This window comes from Bubalus bubalis, chromosome 4, assembly GCF_019923935.1.
Source record: "Bubalus bubalis isolate 160015118507 breed Murrah chromosome 4, NDDB_SH_1, whole genome shotgun sequence".
NCBI classification, from domain to species: domain Eukaryota; kingdom Metazoa; phylum Chordata; class Mammalia; order Artiodactyla; family Bovidae; genus Bubalus; species Bubalus bubalis.
Window position 1 is genome coordinate 78,695,499 of NC_059160.1, and position 16,019 is coordinate 78,711,517.

General features: G+C 35.5%; 1 protein-coding gene across 1 annotated transcript in view; it reads right to left on the minus strand.

Annotated features, from left to right (window-relative positions):
* Positions 1-3,288: 3,288 nt before the first annotated feature.
* The window catches only part of ABCD2 (ATP binding cassette subfamily D member 2), a 92,329-nt gene continuing 79,598 nt past the window's right edge, over positions 3,289-16,019 (minus strand). The window contains exon 11 of the mRNA XM_006062724.3: positions 3,289-6,671. Within this exon, the coding sequence (XP_006062786.3) occupies positions 6,452-6,671 (220 nt within the window). The 3' untranslated portion in view covers positions 3,289-6,451. The remainder of the gene's footprint in view (positions 6,672-16,019) is intronic.

The following is a 16,019-nucleotide window of genomic DNA, read 5'->3' on the forward strand; positions in this document are numbered from 1 at the left end:
GTACAGCCACTATGGAATATATGATGGAGGTTTCTCAAAAATTAAAAACAGAACTACCATATGAAACAACAATCTCACTTCTGGCTATATATCCAAAAGACTTGAAAGCAGGATCTTGAGATATTTCACACCCATGTTCATAGAAGTACTATGCACAAAAACCAAGAGAAGTAAGCAATCTACTCCTTCATTAGATGAAAAGATGAATGAAGTGTGGTATATACATACAATGGAATATTATTCAGCCTTCAAAAGGAAGGAAATCCTTTCATGTGCCACAATATGGATGAAACTTGAGGATGTCATACTAGGTGAAATAAGCTGTTTAAAAAAGACAAATTCTTTGTGATTGTACTTAGATGATATATTTAACATTGGAAAATTCATGAAAGTAGAATGATAGTTACCAGGGGTTAGTTAGGGGGAGGGAGAAAGAGAAGCTATTGTTTCAAGGATATAAAATGTCATACTTATAACATGAAAAAAAATCCAGCAATGTGAATGTAGTTAACACTACTGAGAAGTACATTTGAAAATGGCTAAGATAGTAAATGTTTTTATCACAATAAAAAAAATTCTTCAGCTAAGTATTCAAAATTGTTATGCTGCTTTTGTATTAAACTTCTAAGGGGTGTGTGTATGTGTGTGTGTGCATGTGTGTGTGTGTAACATGGCAGGAAAATATACATATCTGCTTGGATCTACATTAACCTCATTCTTCTAAATCCCACTTGTATATATCTTGGAAATTTTTCCCATATTGATCAATAAGCTATCCTAAACAAGGGGATGTTGATTATTGCTTCATCAGTTTTTATTCCTCTTGTTTTATCAATATCTGTGTGTTGCAAAAGGTCCCATTAGTTCCCCAATAAGATGCCATATGATTATAGGACCTCATTTGCCCCATCCCTGTGTAAGCTCTTGGACACTTTTCTAGCTGTATATATTTGCATAATCTTTAGATCCAATATATTTTAATTGTTAAGTTTAATATATTTGATATGTAAAATTAAATAATATTTTGGATATATGATTGTCTCCTCTTTTATACAGATTAAACTACAATTAAATGATAGAGCCAAGTGAATATTATTGAGTGTTTAGTATTTCATTGTTTCTTGATGTATTTTCTATTTTACAGATATTAAATTACATAAAAATATATAAAGTAAATACTTAATCACTATATCACCTGCATTAGGACATGAGTACTGAGATAAAGCATATATAATTTTATGTGTTTAATTCTGGAGTCCTTGTCTATTTACTTTTATAATTACTGGAAATTTTTTGGTTGTTTTTGTTTTTTGCTTTTTAGAACTTTTTTGCTATAGTTACCTGCGTTTTGAGTTAACACAGGAGAGATGCTTTTCATTGTGCAAAACTGGGTCACTTTACGTGATCTGAACTTGAGAAGCTATTTCTCAGGTTTCAAGACAAGTTAAATGTATGGGAGCACCTACTAGTGAAAGCTGATCTAGTCCTACAGACCGGTTTTATTGGACCTTGTAATTTAGTATGAGGAAGCCCTTATGTGTATAGTCAAGGGAATCCTGCTGCCAAAAAAATGCTTATTGCTTAAATTTTGCAAGAGCGTGGACTTAGGCAAGAAATACAAGAACTAAGAAACTCTATAAAACATTCTATTTAGATGGAAACACATCTAAGAAGGATAAGCTGTTTAGTGTTGATGTACTAAAAGGTTTCGTGAGGGCTGAGATGAGGTTTGCCTCCTTCACTTCTGAATCCCTAGCATGTTAACTGACCTTGAATGTGTCATTGTTTACTGAATTAACAAATGTTTACCAGTTTAGAATATCTTCCTCAAAATATTTGAAAACTTGCCTTTTGTCCTCCTTCTTCCAAATGATATGTCTATCATTTACAATAAAAACAAGGAAATATATAATTTGTGTGACAAATTTCCTTTTTAGAGGAAAACAAATGCTTCTTTGCTTAACCAGAAACCCTGAGCCAGTTAAAAAATATACTACAACTTTGGAGTTAAAAACTGTAATAATGCAAAGTGACCTAAACTAATTAAAAGGAAGGTAATGTGGGAGTTGCAAAGGCTTGGTAATCAAATATTGCTAGGCTCAAATTTCAGCTCTACAGTTTAACAGCTGCATCTGGTTGGATGAATTGCTTAACTTCTGTTCTCACTGTCTTCTTTTATTAAATTAGAGTTTTGTACAGATTTAATGAGTCAATGTATACACAGTGTTTTGTGCCTACATGTAGTGCCTTTGTTCCCAGTCGTGTCTGACTCTCTGCGACCCCATAGACTGTAGCCTGCCAGGCTCTTCTGTCCATGGGATTTTCCCAGGCAAGAAATCTGGAGTGGGCTTGCTGTTTCCTTCTCCACGGGATCTTCCTGACCCAAGGGTCGAAGCTTCATCTCCTGCATCTTGTGCATTGGCAGACAAATTCTTCACCACTGAGCCATCTGGGAAGCCCTTGTGTCTACCTGATAAATAATAAATAGTATCTATTGAATTCTTCTCTGAATGATGGTACTCATTTTCCTAATTTTCAGCAGACTGCAAGCTTCTTGGGACAGGGACCATATTTTATTTATTCCTAGAGCCTAGCACAGCATCTGGCATAGGTTGGTACTTAATAAATAAATATGTGTTGAATTAATAAGGAAAATAAATATTTAAGCAACTATTTGGTGACTATTGTGCATGGTACATCGTATAACTTGTAACTGAAGTATATGAAAACACTCAACAGAGTCATTTACAATATAGAAATAGATGTTTTCTATTACTGGAATGATCTGTAATTCCTTTGATTAGTCAAGATTTTCTATGATAATTTAGGAACTCACAAGTGATGTTGAGCTCAAATAACTGTATCAGATGGAGACTATATTACAGTGTATTCACACCATAGCCATATTGTAGCTTTAAGTAACCACATGGTGATTTTTACCATTAAGGAATTTTTCTCATTTGCTTTCATTAGTACAACCCCTACTATACAATGCTTGCTTATAAGTGTAGATAATTGGTTTTGAAAATTTCACAACAAAAACTGTAAAGCCTTTTGTACTTGGTAATCAGGAAAGGCATCAGCAATTCTGAAGAAGGAATTTGCTTTTAACAAAAATATTCTCTACATCCATCTGAAAGCTCTCATGTGGCAAACGCTGCAAGTATAACTCTTAATTATATCTAAATCCTACCTCTCAATCATACCTACATCATCAGACTGGTAAATACTCTGAGCTATGTGAAAGTATTTTACATTTCTAAATGAATATAATTTGGCATAAAGTAGTTATATCAAAGACATCTCTTTTAATAAAAGTGATTACCACTTTATGCATATCTCAGAAATATGTAACATTCTCTGGATAGGGGTTCCAATATGTAACAAACTTTTCTAGGCTTATTGAGTCAAAAAAACTATTCCAAACAGATTAAAAGCTATTGAAATAGGCTAAGACTATTGCCAAACATGAAATTATACTTGGAATCAAAGTCTCAAAACAAAATTAACATGGTCATTTATACCTGTACTGGAAGAACAAAATTTGACACAAAAACTAAAATATTATCAGGGGATAACCATTCCTATCAGAAACAAATGTAAACTCCAGTTGAATTTCAAGATATATTGTTCTCCTTGAGATTAATGGAGAGAGATTTTCACACATGATCTTGTTTACAAGAACACACACTATTTTAGACTCATGCTTGGCATAACATTACATGCTGTAGAAATATAATGCAACATTTTCATAGAATGCAACTTACTTTCCAAGTTTATAAACCAAAAACAACACATTCAAAAATCAATATCTATAAATTCATAGGCTTTTTTTTTAACCAAAACAAAATAAAACAGATGTCAAAATAATTTGGGCAAATAGATTCATTTGAAAATTGAAATATCCTTCTTTTTCCATTCCTCACCTATAATTCAAAGATGGCTATATACATGGATGCTATATTCAAAGATGGCTATTTTATTTATCAATCTTACTCACATTTTTCTCAAAATTTAACTATAAGAATAGTAAAACATGGTATACTCATTGGACCATTTTGTAAAAACTTAAATGAAACATAAATACAAATTCAAATTACAGTTTTTTCCCCTCCAAGTTAGGGGATATTGGTCCTGGAAGAAAATTCAGAAAATAAATGGACACAAAATGTGCATGCAAAATATGTTTCTTTTAGAACTCTTAACATTTAAACTGCAATGTGTACAGCTTTCAATACAGAATTTAAAAAATCCTTGAATCCTGTACATTATAAATTATGAGTTCTTTACTTCAGCCAGTTGGTAGGATATATTAAATAAGGGCTAATTAAAAATCTAATATTTGCTTTGGCATTCTTTTCAAAGTTTCAAACACAATGTATTTTTTCCTAAATGCTTTATTTTCAAATTAAGAAAATTAAGGCATAAAAATTATGCAAATGTTTCAAATGAGAACTTTTAATTTTCTTCTTCTACCTTTAAAAATTAACTTCAATAACCACCCCAGACTTTTCCCTACAGTGGTATAAACTGGATAACTATTAATACATAATTTAGACAAATGAATAATATTTCTCAAGTTTTAGTTCCATGCATTTTTTATAAAACCTTTGATGCCTGCCTCACCTTTCTAATAGTAAGTAGTAGTAACTGACAAATGAATAAATGAGCAGTTAATGATACTAACAGAAAAACTTAGATGTACTGGTTTTGATTTTTATATTATATTCTTTCAAGTAAGGTGGTTACATTTACTGATAATTAAAAATGTCAGCATCAAAGAATTGAAAATGTGAAATGTTATGGTGTTCTATCATAGGCACCATGAATGACATCCAGGTCTTCTACCGATTGAAAAGGTCTGAGAGTCACTGACTTAGCATCTATTATGGCTGTGTCTAAGTACGCAAATAAAATCCTAAACCACTAATAACTGAGTATTTCCACTTTTTCTGGCCTATCAATGGCCACACAGGCAGTAGGAGATTAAAACGGTAGTCCTGGCTTTCATACTAACTCCAGGGCAATCAAATATGTAAGATTTATCTCATAAGACTATTCCATACAGATTATTTCTCATTATGTTCAATAAATATTAAAGTGACATAACAGTTCCCCTTTTGATTGCTGGGTGTAGGGGTACATTAATATTGAATAAGAGTGCATATTGTTGAAAGATTTTTCTAACATTCCTGCCCCATTTTAAGCCACAGGCCAATGACCTTTCCATTTTATACTTAATTTCCATATCTTATAGACAATAATCAAGTAATGACAATACTAGCATTACTAAATTTATTCTCTTTACAACATCTCATCTTTTATTGCTACTACAGCCCAGTTGAATTTCAAGGATAATAGTGAAAATAGCACTGAACCAGGGAAACAGGAAAACTTTATTTGAGCCTGGGATTTGCCCTTAAATAAATTTGCCTGATTAAGGCAAATATGAGTGTCAATTTTCTCAAAAGCAAACTAGGAAAAATAATATCTGCCTCAAAAGTTTGCCATAAGGATTAAAATGAAGTGATGTAAATGAGGATTGTAAATTATTATAAATTGCAGATTATAAAGTATTATTTCAATGTATATTATTACTCTGATTTTGAAAATCTCTCTATTCTTATAGCACTGCTATTTTTAAAATGTGGTGGACTCCTTTGAACATAAAAACAAGCTAAGTATTTCTGGACAGAATTTGCAATAAATAATCCTTTCAAGCAAAGTAACAGGCTGAGACAAACATTGTTTGGCTACTCCTTTTCTATATTGGCAATTCTCTTTTTAGAATGAAAAAGTTTACTAATAAATACGTAAGATTCTCATTAAAATGAACTTGTTATGTGCCCACATTGAGATGCTCAAAATTTAAAACAGGATATTTTTTACATATAAAAGAAGCATAGCCCTGCTTCTTTCTTTCAACCACTGTCATTAAAAGAATTTTTTCATGTTGAAATTATCAATCAAACTATTGTGTACACAGGTTTAGTTGACCACTATCAATAAAGGAACATAGATTCTAGCTGTTAAATCTAACAACCATAAATGGACAAAAATGTCACTCAAACTTCTATTTTTATGCACATGGTTTCAACGCAAACATTGTTCTTAAGTTGTCTATCCTCAAGATCGGTCTCATGTTTGTCAAGTCTTTCAGACACATCACATACACATAGCAAATTTGCTAACTCACCTAGAAAATCCTGCTTTACATATGAATTAGTCTTTCATTAGGAATTAGTATAAGCCATAATGATTAATCTTACATAATGCATTTGTATATTTTCTTCTGAAAAGTCAGCTCATACATTTCCTTGATGCTAAAATCTTATAAAACATTTCTTGCTACCTTTTCCCCCTCTGTCCTTAGCTTAACACAATGCATGAACTGTAACCATGTCTCTGAGCCTTTAATTAAAAATTAACATTTAAAACATATCAGAATAAATTAGGATGTTTCATCTTCATTTTTTATTGTTTTCAGCACTGAGTCTTCTCCCAAAATTTTACATAGTTCATTGAGTCTCTGCTGCATTTTGGGAATTCCGGCTAGCTGAGATTCTAGCTTTTGCTTTTCTTCACTTAGTGTTAAACGAATAGCACTATCCAGTTGTTCAAAGCGCCAACCTCCTTCACCATCAAACTGTAATAAATGAGTGTGGTATTTCCTGCATAATCAAAATGAAATCATATTATTAGCAATAATTACAAAAGGCCATTTTACTTACAGATTTATCATTCTAATTGATATTCAAAGGCAAATTTTAAGTAAGGTGTCTATTTTACATTTGATTTTCAAGAATCCCTCAAGAGGTAAAATATTGTGATTGTTTTCACTCCCAAAATCATTAATCTCTAGAAAATTCTATTGTTTGTATTGTTTATTTTATATTCTGAATATATGTGAATTGCAAAGGAAGACATACTATTACATTTATTTATATTCATAACCTAGTATAGCTCCTGAATAAATATAAAATACTTAAAAAGTGAAGAAGAACTAAAGATGAAAGTGGAAGAAGTGGAAGAGGAGAGTGAAAAAGTTGGCTTAAAAACTCAACATTCAGAAAACTAAGATCATGGCATCCAGTCCCACCACTTCATGGCAAATAGATGGGGAAACAGTGGAAACAGTGTTAGACTTTATTTTTTTGGGCTCCAAAATCACTGCAGATGGTGACTGCAGCCATGATATTAAAAGATGCTTGCGCCTTGGAAGGAAAGTTATCACCAACCTAGACAGTGTATTAAAAAGCAAAGACACTACTTTGCCAACAAAGGCAAAGCTATGGTTTTTCCAGTAGTCATGTATGGATATAAGAGTTGGACTACAAAGAGAGTTGGACTATAAAGAAAGCTGAGCGCCAAAGAATTGATGCTTTTGAACTGTGGTGTTGGAGAAGACTCTTGAGAGTCCCTTGGACTGCAAGGAGATCCAACCAGTCCATCCTAAAGGAAATCAGTCCTGAATATTCATTGGAAGGACTGATACTGAAGCTGAAACTCCAAGCTTTTGGCCACCTGATGAGAACGGACTCATTGGAAAAGACCCTGATGCTGGGAAAGATTGAAGTGGGAGGAGGAGGGAACGACAGAGGATGAGATGATTGGATGGCATCACCAACTTGATGGACATGAGTTTGAGTAAACTCTGGGACTTGGTGATGGACAGGGAAGCCTGATGTGCTGCAGTCCATGGGGTCGCAAAGAGTCGGACATGACTGAGTGACTGAACTGAACTAGAATGGGAATAAGAACAGGAAGCAGAGGCAAGAAAGTAAAAATTTTAAAGGTTATTAAGAAAATAACTAAGAAGAATAAAGGAAATACACCATCCTTTGGGAATGAGTTAGTCAACATAAGAAAAATTTCTCAAAAATCAAAGTTTTAAAATGTTTTTTTAAAATAAACTTATAGAAATCCTCTAAAGCCAGTTTCATGCTTTCATATAATTTGCTCTCTTTATCTCATGGTTCAAGTTCATAACTAGGAATTTCAGAGAGGTATAGAGATGATTTTTACTGATGAGACAGGAGGTAAACAACATTTTCCTAAGTAAAAGTTAAGGTTACCAATCTTTGGGAATTGTGGGATGTATGTTTAAAGTAGGTAGTCCTGGCAGATCTGGCCTCATATGGCTGAGCTACTGCATCTTGACACTATGCTGAAGTGGCACATGTTCTTATGTGTCTTCAGTTTTTATGCTTTTACCTTACAGGTTTTCTCACTTCTTGATTTCTTTTAAGTTCTCATTGTTATTAGTTACTATGTTCAGTGTGGATATATCAGGTCACTTTACCCTCCTTTCTAAAATTGAAATATGATTTATATATTATAAATTTATTCTTTTAGAATGTAAAATTCAGTGATTTTTGGTATAGTCACACCCTCATGCAACCATCAGCACTATCCAATTCCAGAATATTTTTTCATTCCCCAAAGAAACCTCATACCCATTAGCAGTCCATCTCCATTTCTTCTGCTGCTCAGTCCCTGCCTACTACCAAGCTCCTCTCTGCAGATTTGTCTATTCTGGATATTTCATACATACAGACTCATACAAAACGGCTTTTTGTTACTGACTTCTTCCACTCCTTGGAAGGAAAGTTATGACCAACCTAGATAGCATATTCAAAAGCAGAGACATTACTTTGACAACAAAGGTTTGTCTAGTCAAGGCTATGGTTTTTCCTGTGGTCATGTATGGATGTGAGAGTCGGACTGTGAAGAAGGCTGAGCGCCAAAGAATTGATGCTTTTGAACTGTGGTGTTGGAGAAGACTCTTGAGAGTCCCTTGGACTGCAAGAAGATCCAGCCAGTCCATTCTGAAGGAGATCAGCCCTGGGATTTCTTTGGAAGGAATGATGCTAAAGCTGAAACTCCAGTACTTTGGCCACCTCATGCGAAGAGTTGACTCATTGGAAAAGACTCTGATGCTGGGAGGGATTGGGGGCAGGAGGAGAAGGGGATGACAGAGGATGAGATGGCTGGATGGCATCGCTGACTCGATGGACATGAGTCTGAGTGAACTCCGGGAGTTAGTGATGGACAGGGAGGCCTGGCGTGCTGCGATTCATGGGGTTGCAAAGAGTCAGACACGACTGAGCGAATGATCTGATCTGATCTGATCTTCCACCCAACAAATAATCTAAAAGTTGTAGTATTAGTACTTCATTTTTATGGCTGAATAATATTCCATTTATGGTATTATACATTTTGTCTATTTATCAATTAATAGAAATTTGGGTTTCATTACATTTTGATTGGATGGTTTTACCATTAAGATGGGGAAACTAAACTAATTAAATTAAACTATGCCTAAAAGGGTAAATATCACTCTTAAGCTGAAGGCTGATGTTCATATGTTTGATATCATATGACAGATATTAATCTTTTCCATATACTTTTGAGTAACTATCTTTAGGGTTTCAACTTTTCCATAAATTTGACCTCCCAACAGGTGGGACCTTGCAAAAATTAAATTTAAAACAATGTGTTCTTACATCAAGGGAAATTTTTTTTTTAATGACAACATTGCTATTAAAATATGAGAGCTAAAACAAAAGTAATGAAAAAACAAAAGAAGGATAGTGATACAGGAAAGAGAATTAATAGGGAAAAAATATCATTTTGTTTATTTCATTGTCAACTTCTCTTGGACTTTCCTAATTGTGAATCTTCAACCAGGAGCAATTTTAGAATGCAGTAGTTCAGATCTTGAGCAACTTCCATTTTCAGTGTATATTGAAGGTTTGGCTCATCATTCCAGTTCTACAACATTATTTGGTTTCTACACAGGGGAAGAAACCATATCAGTGTTTCATGATCTATGTTCTATATTATGTGCTAAAATACTATCTAAGGGTTTATTTTAGTCAGAGGAATTTAAAAGAAAACTATTTTAACAGAGGCTTATTGGAAATAATCTGCAGACTTTCTGTACAAGTAAGATAAAGCATTGGATGTGGTAATTATAAAATTGCAATTCTATTCAGGAATCACATAATTTAATAAGCTTCTATAATTTTTGATGTCTTCAGATATAGTATTGATTTTACTCTTTACGATCAACAATTACCCATTTGTTGTATGGAGGAAAATATAATAAATATTTTTCCTCTTCTGAAATCTTTTCAGGGAAAATAAGAATTTCATGTAGGAAGAGAGGATAATCAGAAATGATAGATTTCTATAACCTAAAATGAATAAACTAGTTCATAAATCAGAATTAACATGATTATTAGTTTACAGGGAAATACACCATGGGTAGCTACAATTAAAAACATGTTTGTTCGTTTGGTTTTTGGTTCGAAAGTATGAAATTAGATTTTATTATTTATTTAAAAATTTGTCTACTACACACCTGTTTGAAATGGCCAGAATCCACAACACTGACATCTTCAAAAGCTGATAAAGCTGTGGACCAACAGGAACTGTCTTTCGTTGTTTTTTGGTGGTTTAGTCACTAAGTTGTGTCCCACTCTTGCAAACCTATGGACTGTAGCCTGCTAGGCTCCTTTGTCCATGGGATTCTCCAGGCAAGAATACTGGAGTGGGTTGCCATTTCCTTCTCCAGGGGCTTTCATTGCTAGTGGAAATGAAAAGTGGAATAGCTATTTTGGAATACAGTTTTGTAGTTTCTAACAAAACTAAACACACTCTTACCAGTACAATCCAGTAACTTCACTTCCTGATACTTACTTAAAGGGACTTGAGAAAATGCATGTCAACACAAAAACCTGCATATGAATGTTTATAACACCTTTATTCATAATGGCTAACACTTGGAGGCAACCAAGCCTATCTTCAGTAGGTGAATGGATAAACAAACTGTGTACATTGAAACAATGAAATATTATTTAACACTAAAAAGAAATGAGGTATCGAGCTGTGAAAAGACATGGAGGAAACAAATGATTATCACTAAGTTAAAGAAAACAATCTGAAAAGGCTACATACTGTATGGTTCCAGGTACATGATATTCTGGGAAAGGAAAAACTGTGGATACATTAAAGATGAGTGGTTTCTGGGGTTGACGTTGTTGTTTAGTCTCTAAGTTGTGTCCAACTCTTTGCAACCCCATGGACTGCAGTGCACCAGGATTCACTGTCCTCCACTACCTCCAGAGTTTGCTCAAACCCATGACCATTGAGCCAGTGATGCTATCCAACCATCTCATCCTTTGTGGTCCCCTTCTCTTCCTGCCCTCAATCTTTCCCAGCATCAGGGTCTTTTCTATTGAGTTGGTTCTTCGCATCAGGTGAACAAAATATTAGAATTTCAGTTTCAGCCTCAGTCCTTCCAATGAATATTCAGGGTTGATTTCCTTCAGGATTGACTGGTTTGATCACTTTGCAGCCTAAGGGAATCTCAAGAATATTCTCCAGCACCACAATTCAAAGGATCAATTCTTCAGTGCTCAGGCTTCTTCATAGTCAAACTCCCACATCCATACATGACTACTGGAAAAACCAGAGCTTTGATTAGATGGGCCTTTGTTGGCAAAGTGATGTCTCTACTTTTTAATACACTGTCTAGGTTTGTAATAGCTTTGCTTCCAAGGAACAAAGGTCTTTTAATTTCATGGTTGCAGTCACTGTTTGCAGTGATTTGGAGCCCAAGAAAATAAAATCTGTTTTGCTTCCACTTTTTCCCTTTCTATTTGTCATGAAGTTGTGGGATTGGAACTTATGATCCATGGGTTGAGGAGAGGGATAAAATGGCAGAGCACAGAGGATTTTTAGAGCAATCAAAATACTCTGTGTAACACTATAAGGATGCATTTTTCAAATTTGAGGACATATTGAGTGCAGCACTTTCACAGCATCTTCTTTTAGGACTTAAAACAGTCAACTGGAATGCCATCAGCTCCACTAGCTTTGTTCTTTGTAATGCTTCCTAAGGCCCACTTGACTTCACATTCCAGGATGTCTGGATCTAGGTGAGTGGTCACACCATCATGATTATCTGGGTCATTAAGATCTTTTCTGTATAGTTCTTCTGTGTATTCTTGCCATGTCTTCTTAATATCTTCTGTTTCTGTTAGGTCCATACCATTTCTGTCCTTTATTGTGCCCTTCTTTGCATGAAATGTTCCCTTGGTATCTCTAATTTTCCTGGAGACCTCTAGTCTTTCCCATTCTATTGTTTTCCTCTCTTTCTTTGCATTGATCACTGAAGAAGGCTTTCTTATCTCTCCTTTCTATTATTTGGAACTCTGCAATGAAATGGGTATATCTTTCCTTTTCTCCTTTGCGTTTAGCTTTTCTTATTTTCTCTGCTATTTGTAAGGTCCCCTCTGACAACCATTTTGCCCTTTTGCATTACTTTTTCTTGGGGATTGTCTTGATCCTTGTCTCTTGTACAATGTCACGAACCTCCATCCATAGTTCCTCAGGCACTGTATCAGATCTAGTCCCTTAAATCTATTTCTCACTTCCACTGTATAATCATAAGGGATTTGATTTAGGTCATACATCTATGGTCTAGTGGTTTTCCCTACTTTCTTCAATTTAAGTCTGAATTTGGCAATAAGGAGTTTGTGATCTGAGCCACAGTCAGCTCCCGGTCTTGTTTTTGCTGACTGTATAGAGCTTCTCCATCTTTGGCTGCAAAGAATATAATCAATCTGATTTCGGTGTTGACCATCTGGTGATGTCTGTGTGTAGAGTCTTCTCTTGTGTTGTTGGAAGAGGGTGTTTGCTATGACCAGTGCATTCTCTTGGTATGTTAGCCTTTGCCCTGCTTCATTTTGTACACCAAGACCAAAGTGGACCGCTACCTCAAGTATCTCTTGACTTCCTACTTTTTCATTCCAGTCCCCTATGAGCTATTTTAAATCCTAAAAGATGATGCTGTGAAAGTGCTGCACTCAATATGATAGCAAATTTGGAAAACTCAGCAATTGCTGCAGGACTGGAAAAGGTCAATTTTCATCCCAATCCCAAAGAAAGACAATGCCAAAGGATGCTCAAACTACTGCACAATTGAATTCATCTCACATGCTAGCTAAATAATGTTTAAAATTCTCCAAGCCAGGCTTCAACAGTACATGAACTGTGACTTCTAGATGTTCAAGCTGGGTTTAGAAAAGGCAGAGGAACCAGAGTTCAAATTGCCAACATCAGTTGGATCATAGAAAAAGCAAGAGAATTCCAGAAAAACTCTACTTCTCTTTATTGACTATGCCAAAGTCTTTGACTGTGTGGATCACAACAAATTGTGGAAAATTCTTCGAGAGATGGGAATACCAGACCACCTGACCTGCCTCCTGAGAAATCTGTATGCAGGTCAAGAAGCAACAGATAGAACTGGACATCGAACAACAGACTGGTTACAAATCGGGAAAGGAGTACATCAAGGCTATATATTGTCATCCTGCTTATTTAACTTATATTCAGAATGATCAAGCAAAATGCTGGGCTGGAGGAAGCACAAGCTGGAATCAAGATTGCCAGGAGAATTATCAATAGCCTCAGATATGCAGATGATACCACCCTTATGGCAGAAAGCAAAGAAGAACTAAAAAGCCTCTTGATGAAAGTAAATGGGGAGAGTGAAAAAGCTGGCTTAAAACTCAACATTCAGAAAACAGATATCATGGCATCTGGTGCCATCCATTCATGGCAAATTGATGGGGAAACAATGAAAACAATGAGAGACTACTTTTTTAGGCTCCAAAATCACTGCAGATGGTGACTGTAGCCATGAAATTAAAAGATGCTTGCTTTCTGGAAGAAAAGCTATGACCAACCTAGAGAGCGTATTAAAAAGCAGAGACATTACTTTGCCAACAAAGGTCCATCTGGTCAAAGCTATGGTTTTTCCAGTAGTCATGTATGGATGTGAGTTGGGCTATAAAGAAAGGTGAACACTGAAAAATTGATGCTTTTGCACTGTGGGGTTGAAGAAGACTCTTTCGAGTCCCTTGGACTGCAAGGAGATCCAACCAGTCCATCCTAAAGGAAATCAGTCGTGAATATTCATTGGAAGGACTGATGTTGAAGCTGAAACTCCAATACTTTGGCCACCTGATGCAAAGAACTGACACATTTGATAAGACCCTGATGCTGGGAAAGATTGAAGGTGGGAGAACGTGATGACAGAGGATGAGATGGTTGGATGGCATCACCAACTCATTGGATACAAGTTTGAGTAAACTCTGGGAGTTGGTGATGGACAGGGAGGCCTGGTGTGCTGTAGTCCATGGAGTCGAAGAGTCAGACATGACTGAGTGATTAAACTGAACTGAACTGAACTGATGCTGAAGCTGAAACTCCAATACTTTGGCTACCTGATGCAAACAACTGACTCATTGGAAAAGACTCTGATGCTGGGAAAGAATGAAGGAAGGAGGAAAAGGGGATGACAGAGGATCAGATGGTTGGATCACACCACTGACCTAATGGACATGAGTTTGAGTAAGTTCTGGCAGTTGGTGATGGACAGGGAATTCTGGCATGCAGCTGCATCCATGGGGCTGCGAAGAGTCGGACATGACTGAGCGACTGAACTGAACTGAGTCTGAAAGTGTGCAGGCCCAGTTGTGTATGACTATAATGGTAGACACATGTAATTATAAATCTGCCCAAACCTATACAATGTACAACAGTAAGTGAATCCTAAGGAAAATTATGGACTTTGGATGCTAAGAATGTGTCAATATAGGTTCATCAATTATAACAATTATACCACTCTGGAGGGGGATGTTGATCATGGAGGAGTCTATACATGACATGTATAGGGACAGAGAGTATGGGCATATTTCTGTATGTTCAATTTTGCTATGAACCTAAAACTTTTTTTTTTAAAGAAAAGTCTTAAAAACAGCAACAATAAAAACCTCTTTGTTCTAAAATGAAAAAAAAAAAAAAAACAACGCCAACTGTTGTGTTGCTTCCAACACCACTTTAGGCTACTTGAATAGGAACTAAATGACAAGAATGCATAATAAACTCATTGATAGAGGTTAGAAAAACACCAGGACTGCGTTATAAAGGACTCAAAAGTTCTACAAGTCTGGCTCCACAGGCATATGTCATAATTGTATTAAACCAGTTCCTGTTGGTTCTCTCCAAGAGAAGGTCATAGATATCACTCATCGACATGGACTCTAACTCACCCTTGACCAGATCCAGACTGCCTCTGGGGAGATTGGCAAATCAGGGTCCTATCACGCCAGATGCTGATTAACAACAGAGAGACAAACTACAAAATTCTATAGAAAAGACCACTTCATGAAATTCTCTATTTTCAGGTAAACTTTGGGAAAGAAAAATATAAAAAAATCCAAATGTTTAAATGAAGTGTGAAATAGATTATCCTCTCAAAAGTAGAATTCAGAGTCAAAGAACTTTGAAAAATAAAATCTTATCTGAACTGAACACTCAACTTACTCACAGTCTTAGAGTAAACATTCTCTATAAGGTAAAGGGATGGAAATGCTTTAAGCATTAACTTAAAGCTTGCTATTTAGTCTAGGTTTGAAGTCATGTATATAATGACAGCTTTGGCACAAATGTGATCAGCCACATGATACAGAATGTTCCAGTCAGAGAGAGAGGAGGAATCCTGCCTATCCCTGGGAAATAGGAAGCCATAGCACGTAGAGTCCACTATATACCTACTAACATGTCAAAGGAAAAGATTTTGATTGATGAAACAGAAATGCAAATGCAGACAGTAGAATGTAGTGAGAATTAAAGTTTTTTTATGAATCCTGCATGAGATACCTTTTGAGTTCCTTATAATAAGTAGTGCAATAGAGGAGGGTATAGAGAATATGATCATAGAAAATTATGTTCCTCATTTTCTAGCTCTCAGTTTCTTCATCTGTATAACAGGAAAAATTAGGCTACCTATAATGGCACCCCACTCCAGTACTCTTGCCTGGAAAATCCCATAGACGGAGGAGCCTGGTAGGCTGCAGTCCATGGGGTCGCTGGGAGTCGGACACGACTGAGCAAGTTCACTTTGACTTTTCACTTTCATGCATTGGAGGAGGAAATGGCAACCC